We start from the raw sequence: 13,175 nt of genomic DNA on the forward strand, positions 1-13,175 counted from the left end.
TAGTCTAACAGAATTGTAATTACCCTTCCCCCATTATAAACCTTACCCTGCTGTATGTACCTAATCTTTTCCATGACTATTGTAAAAGTAACAGAGTTATGATCACTACCACCAAAATGCTCTCCTACCAACAGGTCTAACGCTTGGCCCGGTTCATTGCCAAGCACCAAATCCAAAGTAGATGTTCATTTTGCATTCTTTCAGAGGTGTTTTTGATTAATTGTTATGTCCATTTTCCTGGTCACCATGAAATTGCTCAAGTTGCTAAACGTTCTGGCCTCTTCTAATTTTGGTCTTTTCAGCAGACCATTTTTTAAAATTGCTTAACCATTGGTGGCCCTGGTACCTTCAATTTGCAGAAACATAAAAGAGTTGTAATGTACAAGGTCATTTGCTCAGAAAAATGTAGTGCATTCTTTCCGAATTTTTGGCCCATCTTTGACAGCAGGATTGAATGAGTCAAGCTTCCCAAATAACAGCATGATGTCAGAAAAGCTAACACTATCTAAAAGGCAACTATGATGAGTAAATACCTTCAAGAGTGTGTTATTTCATTGTTCCTCCTGAAATAACTCTATACCGGCGAGTACACAATCACCAAATCACCCTTTATTTATATGTGGGAAGTCCTTGACTTTTTGTCTTATTCCACAGATGAGTTTTCCCTGCACTTTCTGTTTTCATTTCAGATCTCATGCATCCAGTTTTGGCCATTACACCAGATTGGATTCACCACATTGTTTCTCACCTTGCTTTATTTTCTTTAACAAACAGCTTACAGGTGTTCATTTTGCATTCCTTCAGAGGTGCTTTTGATTGATTGTTATGTCCATTTTCCTGGCCACCATGAAATTGCTCAAGTTGTCAAATGTTCCGACCTCTTCCAATTTTGGTCTCTTCAGCAGACCTTTTTTTTATTGCTTAACCATTGGCACTGGTACCATCAATTTGCAGGAACATAAAAGTGTTGCGATGTAGAAGGAGACTATTTGGCGCATTGTGTTTACACTAATTCCTCAAAGGAACATCATTAAGCTGGTCTCATACTTCCCCCCATACCCTTGCACATTATTTCTATCCAAACAATCATTCAATGCCCTTTTGAACGCCTCGTTGAACCTGCATCCAGCATGCTTTCAGACAGTAACTACTCACTGTATGAAAATAATGATTTTTCTCCGTTGCATTTGCAGCAGTTAAGTGGGCCTTGACCTTTGGAATTCCCTTCCTAAACTTCTTCATGTCGCTCTTTCTTGTCATTTATGATGCTTTTTAAATTCTACCTCTTTGCGTGAGCTTGTGGTCGTCAGCTGGCCGAACAGCTCCTTGAGTGTCTTGGGATCAAGCGCCTGCCTATTTATCACCCCGGTGAAATACTCCAGTTTTCAGGCTGAGTAAATTCAAGTCACACAATCAGCAGTTCAGCTTGACCCTTCAGAGAGGTAAGCAACCCTGGTGATTATTTGACAAATCACAAACATGTGAGGCTCCAAATAAAAGGACTGATGTCTTGGGGCAATTTTTCCCAAACATTTCCTGGCTGACAGAATGTTAACATCAGTAAATGATTTTCTGAAGAAGGGTCTAGGTCTGAAGAAGCCTTCCTGCGCCTCTGATGCTGCTTGGCCTGCTGTGTTCATCCAGGCCCACACCTTGTCATCTCAGATTATCCAGCATCTTCAACTCTACCGTCATCCCAGTGAGCTGTTCGTCTCCATAGCGACAGACCACACCCCCCGCATCCCCAGGCCGGACGTGACGCAAAGGAAGTTTGTCCTGCTGACCTGAGGCCTGTGCGGAGAGGCTGCGAGGCGCAAAATGATTCCTACAGAGGACGCGTCCGCCAGGAAAAGGCATATCGAGGAGAAGCTTCAGCAGGTAAATGGCCGGGGTAGCCGTGGAAGAGGAATGGATAGTTGGAGTGCCGTGTGCCGGTCTCTGTCTGCAGTCCCCGTCCAGGGGTCTGGTCGGGGCGAAAGCGGGTGCGATGTGGTGTTATAAGTATTGCCAACTGCTATCCTAATGATGGTCTGATGCCTTTGCATTTACTATTAACTAGGAAGTCAAGTGTCTTTGATTAGATGCATATTTGTGACTTTTCTTTAATAACCAGGAGCAAGAAACCTTGTCGTTCATAAGAGAAAGCTTGGAGAAAAGTGACCAACTGACCAAAAATATGGTAAGTTCATCTTACTTCAGTCGTAGGTCAATGTTTTGTATATTAGAAGCAGCTGGTAAGGTGGACAGTGATAGGGGTTTGGTGGGGTGTCAGAAAGGGTGTTACTACACTACAGACCCTGATTTTATCATGTTTTGTGCATGTGTGGGCTAAATGGCAGTGTGTCACACTGACATATTTCCATTTACTAAAAGAGAATATCATGTTTGCTCCTGGATTGTCAGAGATGATGGTGTGTGTACTACTGTTTATCTCCAGCTCCTGGGGTAAGAAAGAAACTGGGGTTTGCACAATCAACTGTTTTACTTGTCTGTCTGGGTGGTGGAGGTCAAGGGTTTGGAAAGTGGTGTTGAAAAAGGATCGGTGAGTTATTATGCTTCATCTTTTGGATAACATGTACTGTTACTACTGTGCATTGATAGTGGGAACAGTGAAAGGTGAAGATGGTGGGCTGGAGTACCAGTTAAGCTGCTTAGTCCAGGATGGTTTTGAGATTCTTGACAGTTTTTTTGTACTTGTGCTCATCCGTGCAAGTGAGGAGTATGCCATCATACTCTTGCCTTGTGTCTTGTAGATGATGGACAGGATAGGGGAGGTGATGGCCTAGTATTAATGCTGGACTGTTGACCCAAGAACCTAGGTAATGTTATGGGGACCCAGGTTCAAATCTTACCATGGCAGATTGTGGAATTTGAATTCAATGAAAACCTACAACTGAGAATCTAGTGATGGCCTTGAATCCATTGATGATTGTCAGGGGAAAAATCCATCTGGTCCACTAATGTCCTTAGGGAAGGAAACTGCCTTTCCCTTACCTAGTCTGGCCTACATTTGAATCCAGACTCTCAGCAATGTGGTTGACTCCTAACTGCTCTCTATGCAATTAGGGATGGGCAGTAAATGCTGGCTTAGCCAGCAATGTCCTCATCCTTTGAAAGAATAATAAAAGTTGGGGAGTCTGAGTTACTTGCAATAAAATTCCCAGTCCCTGTCGTCTTTTGTGCTTCCAGTAATACGTGGCTAGTCCAGTTCAGCCTGTGGTCAGTGGGATCCTTTACAATATCGTCAGTGATTTCATTTGTGGTAATACCAAAGGGAGGTGCTTAGATTCTATCTTGTTGGAGTAGTTGCATTTGGAAGGCAATGAGTGTTAATTGCCATTAGTTAGCTCAAGCCTCACATTGTGCAGGTCTAGTTGCATTTGAACATAAACTGCAAGTATTTGGGGTGTTGTGAAGTGTGCTGAACACCGTGCAATCATCAGAGAATGTCCCAATTTCTGACCTTATGATGGAGGGAAAGGCATTGAAGCAGCCAAAGGTGATTTAGCTTAGGACGTTACATGAGGAACTCCTGTGTGTGATGTGAATGAAATGTATAGATGTTTCAAAGTCCTCAACCCTATCTGGTATTTGAATACTGTAGAGTGATGCTGTTGGGCTGGATGGGATTATATTTTCACCATTTTGAAATATTTCAAATTGTGTTACATGTAAAATATTTTTTCTCTTTATCATCTCTTTTGCCTGATGAGCTTTATTCTATTTTTAAAACAGGTCTGCAGGATTTCACGTTTGTGTTTATAGAGGATTGTCTCATTAGATTGGAGATAATGGGAACTGCAGTTGCTGGATAATCTGAGATAACAAAGTGTGGAGCTGGATGGATACAGCAGGCCAAGCAGCATCTCAGGAGCACAAGAGCTGACGTTTTGGGCCTAGACCCTTCATCAGAAAGAGTCTAGGCCCAAAATGTCAGCTTTTGTGCTCCTCTGATGCTGCTTGGCCTGGTATGTTCATCCAGCTCTGCACTTTGTCTCATTAGATCACTTTTTTTCTCAAGCCAGCTTCCACTTTGGAATTAGACTTGCCAATGATAAGCTCAGCTGGGACCATTACATTTGGGGGCTCTTGCAGGATTTGAATTCAGTGGGTTTAATAGGAATCTGTGTCTTTTTTAAAGTAATCGGTACGTGAGGCTTCTGCATCTAAAATGGCTGTGTTGTGATGAAGTATGTTGCATGGAATTTGAAGATTATTTTGAGTGTTATTGGGTTTATTTGGTAGTATTTGAAATCAAATCAGGATCTCTCAGGATGAGATGCTTTGTGTTTATCCACCCTGTAAAAAGGTAAAGTCATCATCGTCTTACCAGATCATAGGGCTGCACTGTGATAAGAGAGGCATGACCGGTGATGGTTTAACCTGAGGGTCACCACATCTCAAAGGGAAAAATCTGAGAAGCATAGTCGTTCAGAAATTCAGCTGCTGCAGAAATTGAACTCACGTTGTTGACATCACTGCATCGCAAACAAAACTGTCCAGCCAACTGACCTAACTGGTAATATTTATCCAGAATTGGAAGAAAGCAAGCCAGAAATTGGGATGCGATGGCTGGAATTAGTTAAGGTACAGTTGAAAATGAAGAGACTTGAACTAGAAACACACCCAGGAAGCTGGAAAGTGAGGAGAAAGAAAATCAAGAGTAATGGACATAGTTTAGGAACCTTGAAATTGAAAGGGAGAAAAACAAGAGGGGTATAGAATTAGTAGAACTCAACTCCTAAAAGATAAATAACTTTTATAGCATAAGTTGGCCAAAGAACAACTTGGAGGAAAGGAAGAAAGGAGGAGGTTGATGAGATTGGAGGGTGATTCTGACTAGAATGAATGATTTGCTTGGTGCCCACATTTACTGCGGTTGGATTCAAGAAGTATTTTATTTCATGTACTGAGACATTAACAGTGCAGAATGAGGCTATTGGGCTATTATGTCCACACCAATCAATCAACAAAGATCTGACCACCGTACTCCTATTTTCTTGCACTGACACCAGGCACGAGCCTCTGAATCCTGAGGAGGGACTGAGAGACTGTATGTTGCATAACAGCAAAGTCTTTACTCCACATTTCTAGGTTTCCATCCTTTCGTCATTCGAAAGCCGGCTAATGCAGTTGGAGAATTCCATCATTCCAGTCCACAAACAGACAGAAAATCTGCAGCGCCTGCAGGACAACGTGGAAAAAACTCTCTCTTGTTTGGATCATGTTATCAGCTATTACCATGTGGCTAAGGACACAGAGAAGATCATCAAAGAGGGGTGAGCAGAATTGGAGTGCGAAAGTTAATTTCATTCCCTGTTCATGTTAGTCAGCAACAGCTCCTTTACTTGTATCAGAGATAATGGGAACTGCAGATGCTGGAGATTCCAAGATAATAAAATGTGAGGCTGGATGAACACAGCAGGCCAAGCAGCATCCCAGGAGCACAAAAGCTGACGTTTCGGGCCTAGACCCTTCATCAGAGAGGGGGATGGGGGGAGGGAACTGGAATAAATAGGGAGAGAGGGGGAGGCGGACCGAAGATGGAGAGTAAAGAAGATAGGTGGAGAGGGTGTAGGTGGGGAGGTAGGGAGGGGATAGGTCAGTCCAGGGAAGACGGACAGGTCAAGGAGGTGGGATGAGGTTAGTAGGTAGCTGGGGGTGCGGCTTGGGGTGGGAGGAAGGGATGGGTGAGAGGAAGAACCGGTTAGGGAGGCAGAGACAGGTTGGACTGGTTTTGGGATGCAGTGGGTGGGGGGGAAGAGCTGGGCTGGTTGTGTGGTGCAGTGGGGGGAGGGGATGAACTGGGCTGGTTTAGGGATGCAGTGGGGGAAGGGGAGATTTTGAAACTGGTGAAGTCCACATTGATACCATATGGCTGCAGGGTTCCCAGGCGGAATATGAGTTGCTGTTCCTGCAACCTTCGGGTGGCATCATTGTGGCAGTGCAGGAGGCCCATGATGGACATGTCATCAAGAGAATGGGAGGGGGAGTGGAAATGGTTTGCGACTGGGAGGTGCAGTTGTTTGTTGCGAACTGAGCGGAGGTGTTCTGCAAAGCGGTCAACTGAGCGGAGGTGTTCTGCAAAGCGGTCAACTGAGCGGAGGTGTTCTGCAAAGCGGAGGCTTGGGGACCGCTTTGCAGAACACCTCCGCTCAGTTCGCAACAAACAACTGCACCTCCCAGTCGCAAACCATTTCCACTCCCCCTCCCATTCTCTTGATGACATGTCCATCATGGGCCTCCTGCACTGCCACAATGATGCCACCCGAAGGTTGCAGGAACAGCAACTCATATTCCGCCTGGGAACCCTGCAGCCATATGGTATCAATGTGGACTTCACCAGTTTCAAAATCTCCCCTTCCCCCACTGCATCCCTAAACCAGCCCAGTTCATCCCCTCCCCCCACTGCACCACACAACCAGCCCAGCTCTTCCCCCCCACCCACTGCATCCCAAAACCAGTCCAACCTGTCTCTGCCTCCCTAACCGGTTCTTCCTCTCACCCATCCCTTCCTCCCACCCCAAGCCGCACCCCCAGCTACCTACTAACCTCATCCCACCTCCTTGACCTGTCCGTCTTCCCTGGACTGACCTATCCCCTCCCTACCTCCCCACCTACACCCTCTCCACCTATCTTCTTTACTCTCCATCTTCGGTCCGCCTCCCCCTCTCTCCCTATTTATTCCAGTTCCCTCCCCCCATCCCCCTCTCTGAAGGGTCTAGGCCCGAAACGTCAGCTTTTGTGCTCCTGGGATGCTGCTTGGCCTGCTGTGTTCATCCAGCCTCACATTTTATTAGCTCCTTTACTTGTGTTGTGCCTTAAATATGCTTAATGTCTACAATGAAACCAAATTTTGACACTCCTACAAAGAAGGAGAAATCACAGACAGTAAAAGGTTGGGTTTTAAGGGCTTTAATTTTTTTTTGGTCGTGGAGGGTGGTGAGGAATTACAAATTTGAGGGCTTAGGCAGTGAAAAACATAGCCACAAGTGCAGTGGAGGCTGTTTCTTCACCTTTTTGCCCATTGTAGAATTGTTTCTACTTTTATCTGTTGCCTTGTTCCTCTTGTTCCTGGCCCTTTGCTTAAAGCCAGTGGAGCATCCTCTCAGGGATGTAAATTATTCTTATCTCTAGCTATTTGTACTTCTGTATCTCATTTGCTCCCCTGTCCCTGTTGAAGTATGGAGTTTCACCTGGGCTTATACTATGGGCACTCTCTGTGAAGGCCTGGGGTACAGCCCTTGGGTATTCCTGAAAAAAAAAACTCATTGGAGGTTTCCTATTGACATTTATTGCTGAATTATTTGAAACTATATATTTAAATATGAAATTGCAGATTTTTTCATAAGGTACATGGATTTTTTGAAGTATGTAGTTATCTGTAAATCGCAATCAGGTCTTGTGTATCTCAGTCTTGAGGTACACAAGACCTGATTTTGAGATTTATTTAAACTGTTGGCTGATTAGATTACAGTACCTTTTTGAAATCCTCAATGGAATGGAGGGTTTCCTTTCTCCAAATTTCTATCTGTGCCCATTGTCCCCTGTTTCAGCAACTTTGAATCCATCCCTTCTGGTTCTGTGAATTCAAATCTACGTGTCTAGTTGAGGTTTGCTGGTTTGAAATGACACCAAAAGTAAGTTTTGTTACCATTCCACATGGTCATCTTGGGTGATTGCTGAAAAAGTGTCCAGTTAAGTTTCTGTCAATACACATTAAGATGATTTGTCTGCAGCTTGACCTTGGAAACATTGTTAAAATTATTCCTACTTGGCACAACTGAATCTGGCTGTTTCATCCATAATTTGACTATTCATCTTTGTCGTGATTTTACTTGCCATATTATCTCTATAATGGAATTTTTTAAAAACTGTAATGTACAACCCATAAGAGCAGGGGGAGGGAGGGAAGAGCTGACAATTATATTCATAAAGTGAATAATACTGAATTTATTATGCCCATTTTCTCTTCCTGATGTAACACAATGTAAACGTCTTAAAGCTGCTACACTGGACTAATTTTTCTCTTCTGCGACTTTGTTATTTTCAGTAATTTAGCTTTCATATTGTTTGTTTAAGAGGGGGATAATGGGTATATTTTTCAAGGGAAGTAACATTAATCTTTCCAAGTTGCAGGTTTTGCTGGTCTAATTTCATTCAATCTCTCTCTTGTCTGATCAGTCCTGCTGGAAGGCTGGAGGAGTACCTGAACTGTATGGCAAAAATTCAAAAAGCAGTGGAATACTTCCAGGACAACAATCCAGACAGCCCTGAACTAAATCGGGTGGTAGGTTGAAGCGGGAATTGGGTGTGAAATGTGGTGGATTATGCTTTTATTTTTCTTAGGGCAAGCAGGATGAGCCGGTGAGTGTCTGAATCTCAGACATTTGGGAGAACTGAGAGTTTGTGTCAGAGAAACAGACTGTGAAGCAGATTCTGTTGATTGGTTAAATTTAAAGGAACTCTTAAAAGCTACAACCATCAAGATCGGCGCACCATGAGTGAGAGATGGTTTGCAAATGTGGACCTTGTAAGTGTTGGGTGTGCTCAAGAATGTCCATTGGAAAAGGGCTCCAAGAATGTCTTGAGGGATGAATTGATTGAGCTAATGCCTCTTGACCTTGGGGAGTGCTGTCGGGACTTGTGGTTGTGCAAAATGTGACTTTGTATAAATTATTTCAAGTGAAATTTCTTTTTTATTTGAAGTATTAAGTATCTGTAAATTCTAGTTCCGATTCATGATGTTGAAGATACAAAGGTAAAATTTTGTTGGCAAATCCTTCAATTTTCATTCATTAAATGTGTTTATTTTGGTTTATTTTAGATCAACAGTGTTATGATGTGATGCAGGATATAGTTCAAAACAAACATCGTTCACTTCCTACTTTCTGGTTACTCCACTTAACAGTTCATCAAGCACCAGACCATATTGAAAAGTAAATGGGAAGTTTGAATGGGGATCAAGCTTTGCTATACTACCCCCAGCAGTTGATTTTGAAGGGGACAGTCACTATCTAGAAATTCATGAGAGTGTTGGCCCTTTACAGCGCTAACAGCACGTGGGAGTATAACTGTTAGGGCCTTCAGGAGAAAAGGGGGCCACAGCAGTGGTCTGTAAGCAGGAGCATTACTTTGTAACAGATCTGAGAGTAATATGATGCCAACACTAAGTGAAGTAAAGAGATGGTTGATGTCTCTATTGTTGCTGCATTTGAATTGAATAGAACATAAAAATAAGAAGGTGCCATTTTTTCCCAAAGTTATTGCCATCCTGTCTTGAAAGAAATTGTGTTGAGTGTCAAATTTGGAAGCAGAACAAACAATAGATATATTTCCCTTTCTTTGAGAAATATCTAACTCTGCTTCATGTCTTGTAGAAATTCCTTTTTGAAAAAGGCAAGGAATCTTTAGAGTCCGAGTTCAGAAATCTCCTGACCCGCCATTGCAAAGCAGTGCCACCTGTCATCATCCTGGACCTGATTGCTGGAGATGATGAGATTGAGACATCAGAGGATCCGTCACTGAATCTTCTTCCTGAAAATATCCTGCAGGATTTGACCTGCATTTCAATGTGGCTTGTTGAATATGGAAGGAATTTAGGTAAAACCTGTGACATCTCTGTTTAAAATGGTGTGAAGCTGCACAGTATCCAGACTTTCATTCTTTCCACCAGTTTGAGGGGTGGTTAACCATGTGAATGTTTTAGGTGAATGGTCTCAAGAAGTACATGATGGGATTGGTGAGGTTTGATTGGGTATTGGGTTAATGAGCATATCGTCAAATAGTTATCAATAAGAAAAAATCTAATTCTGATTCAGAATCTGAATTCTTTAGTCACCTGAAGCAGTTATAGTGTTGTACGACATTACACTACTGTAATGAAAAATCTTGTTGGTCTGTGTTTTTGTTGGGTTTTTGTTTCGTGGGCACTGGTATTTGTCTTCTCTAATAGTTGCTGTTCATGTGTCCTTTAAGAGACCTCCGTTAACCAGTTGTACAGTTGTGATCGATGTTGTATTTTCGTGAAGTCATCCTCTTGCTACCGCTTTCTTTTGGTTTTCTTAATTTCTCTCAACCGTTCCTTAATCTTCTGTCACAACTCTGCATTTCTTCTTCTTTGTATCATTCAGAAACAAATAATTGGTTGTAAATTACTCAGGTTCCCAGCGTTGTTCATTTTGAGCATGAGTTTTCCATTTTTACAATCGATTAAGAAACCTCCTGAGCTGGTGCTGCTGATAAGTTGGAATTATGCAGGCCAATCAGCATCTCTTCAAAGCATTACGTTACAGTATCCCTTCAAGAGAACTGGCCAGCCTTCAGCCATTCTAACTTCCTGAAATTCTAAATGATTTGTTGTGTGTCAGTGGTTTCGATTATTGTCTAATCTACTAGAGGAAAGGTGATGTTCGGGGACCATTTATATCTGATTTTTGAAATGGATAAATTTGTCAAAACATCAAGTGGTGCAGTAAGTTTGTATTTACTTGCAGATGCTAAAAGTTGAACAAAGGATGGGGATAATTAATTACTTTAAATCTACGTTTCATTCTTGACTGGTACATTTTGTTCCTTACAGATTTTATGAATGTGTACTACCAAATCCGCTCCAACCAGTTAGATCGAACAATCAAAGGTCTGAAAGAGCATTTCCGCAAGAACAGCTCTTCCTCTGGTGTACTATATTCCCCTGCCATTCAGAACAAAAGAAAAGATACCCCTAGTAAAAAGGCTATCAAGAGACCAGGTGAGTATCTCACTATCGTTTCTAAACAGTCAATGTTTTCACACGTGTCTGTATCATACAAGTTTCAGTTGTCCTAAAGGAAAAGTCATGAGAAATTCTTTCCTAAAATGAGAAGTTGTAACCACCAACAATTTAAGATTTTTATTTTCTTCTTATTTTACAAAAAAACTCTCATTCCTTTGTATGTCACAACTAATTATTTTTCTCTTAAATTTTCATTTTATGTTTATGTTGATGAAACACAGTCTTCATCCCAGGTAAACCACGCTTGTATTTGTGCCCTATTAAGCCTCGCCAGTCACTGATTGCCTGATCGAGTGGTGTGTCCACTGCCTGTGGCACATTTTAAACTCTATTGTGGACAGAAAATTTGCCAGTTTGTCTATTGAAAGCTTCTGTGTTGTGCAAAATGCTGCTGTATCATCTTTAACACGTTTGACCTGACTAATTTAATGAGTTTGACACCCTTTTGGAATCTTAAAAAAAAATCAGAAAACTTTGGAGAAGTGAAGTTGGTTCAGGGAATTTTCTTTTTGAGGGAGCTTTTCCACAGCTAACTAACTGGATCATTGTCTGTTTATGCCCTAGTTCATTAGGATGAGTCCGACATGTTGATGAGATACACAGCTGTTGATTGTGTTTGTGTTTGGGTATCCCAGGCAGTGTCCACTGATGTGGTGTCAGATGGTTCCCTGAGTGTAGTTGATAAATTAACATTTTACTACCCCTGTCAGTGGGGGAGATGGTGGCATAGTTTGAATACCCCTGGGCTGGTAATCCAGTGATCCTGATCCCAATTTAAACCCACTCTGCTGTTATGGATTCAAATCCCACCGTGGCAGCCAATGAAATTTGAATGAATCTGGACTACTCTGCTCATCTGCACTACCAAGAATCTTACCATTAGCCCAGTATTTTGCATTCCAGTTACTCCTACCAAAGCGTATCACCTCACACTTGTCCGCATTAAACTCCATTTGCCACCTCTCAGCCCAGCTCTGCAGCTTATCTATGTCTCTCTGTAACCTACAACATCCTTCTTCACTATCCACAACTCCACTGACTTTGGTGTCGTCTGCAAATTTACTAACCCATCCTTCTACGCCCTCATCCAGATCATTTATAAAAATGACAAACAGCAGTGGACCCAACACCGACCCTTGCGGTACACCACTAGTAACTGGTCTCCAGGATGAACGTTTCCCGTCAACCACCACCCTCTGTCTTCTTTCAGCAAGCCAATTTCTGATCCAAACTGCTATATCTCCCACAAATCCATTCCTCCGCATTTTGTACAATAGTCTACTGTGGGGAACCTTATCGAACGCCTTGCTGAAATCCATATACACCACATCAACCGGTTTACTCTCATCTACCTGTTTGGTCACCTTCTCAAAGAACTCAATAAGGTTTGTGAGGCACGACCTACCCTTCACAAAACCATGCTGACCATCCCTAATCAATTTATTCTTTTCTAGATGATTATAAATCCTATCTCTTTTAACCTTTTCCAACACTTTACCAACAACTGAAGGAAGGCTCACTGGTCTATAATTACCAGGGTTGTCTCGACTCTCCTTCTTGAACAGGGGAGCCACATTTGCTATCCTCCAGTCATCTGGCACTATTCCTGTAGACAATGACGAGTTAAAGATCAATGCCAAAGCCTCAGCAATCTCCTCCCTGGCTTCCCAGAGCATCCGAGGATAAATCCCATCCGGGCCAGGGGACTTATCTATCGTCACCCTCTGTAGGATTTCTAATACCTCTTCCTTGTGAACCTCAATCCCACCTAGTCTAGTAGCCTGTATCTCAGTATTCTCCTCGACAACATTGTCGTTTTCTAGAGTGAATACTGTTGAAAAATATTCATTTAGTGCTTCCCCTATCTCATCTGACTCCACACACAACTTACCACTACTATCCTTGATTGGCCCTACTCTTACTCTCCTCATTCTTTTATTCCTTAAATACGTATAGAAAGTCTTAGGGTTTACCCTGATCCTATCCACCAACAACTTCTCATGTCTCCTCCTGGCTCTTCTGAGCTCTCTCTTTAGGCCTTTCCTGGCTACCTTGTAGCCCTCAAGCGCCCTAACTGAGCCTTCACATCTCATCTTAACATAAGCCTCCTTCTTCCTCTTGAACAGAGATTCCACTTACTTCGTAAACCACGGCTCCCGTGCTCTACAGCTTCCTCCCAGCCTGACAGGTACATACTTATCTAAGACGCACAGGAGCTTTTCCTTGAATAAGCTCCACATTTCTAATGTGCCCATCCCCTGCAGTTGCCTTTCCCATCCTATGCTCCCTAAATCTTGCCTAATCTCATTGTAGTTGCCTTTCCCCCAGCTATAACTCTTGCCCAGTGGTATACACCTATCCCTTTCCATCACTAAAGTAAACATAACAGAATTGTGATCCC

The 13,175-nt window shown here is 42.6% G+C and overlaps 1 protein-coding gene across 15 annotated transcripts in view; it reads left to right on the top strand.

The window, feature by feature from the left end:
- Positions 1–1,748: 1,748 nt before the first annotated feature.
- exoc7 (exocyst complex component 7) overlaps positions 1,749–13,175 on the top strand; it is a 37,838-nt gene continuing 26,411 nt past the window's right edge. For 8 of the 15 annotated variants that reach the window (XM_048554981.2, XM_048554983.2, XM_048554985.2 and 5 more), the window contains exons 1-6: positions 1,749–1,878; positions 2,114–2,179; positions 5,095–5,279; positions 8,185–8,290; positions 9,381–9,603; positions 10,583–10,750. In XM_048554981.2, the coding sequence (XP_048410938.1) occupies positions 1,819–1,878; positions 2,114–2,179; positions 5,095–5,279; positions 8,185–8,290; positions 9,381–9,603; positions 10,583–10,750 (808 nt within the window). In that variant the 5' untranslated portion in view covers positions 1,749–1,818. Of the gene's footprint in view, positions 1,879–2,113; positions 2,180–5,094; positions 5,280–8,184; positions 8,291–9,380; positions 9,604–10,582; positions 10,751–10,995; positions 11,008–13,175 lie in introns of all 15 variants that reach the window. The other 7 variants (XR_007249860.2, XM_048554980.2, XM_048554982.2 and 4 more) reach the window with 1 other exon arrangement.

Source organism: Stegostoma tigrinum, chromosome 22, assembly GCF_030684315.1.
Source record: "Stegostoma tigrinum isolate sSteTig4 chromosome 22, sSteTig4.hap1, whole genome shotgun sequence".
Classification (NCBI taxonomy): domain Eukaryota; kingdom Metazoa; phylum Chordata; class Chondrichthyes; order Orectolobiformes; family Stegostomatidae; genus Stegostoma; species Stegostoma tigrinum.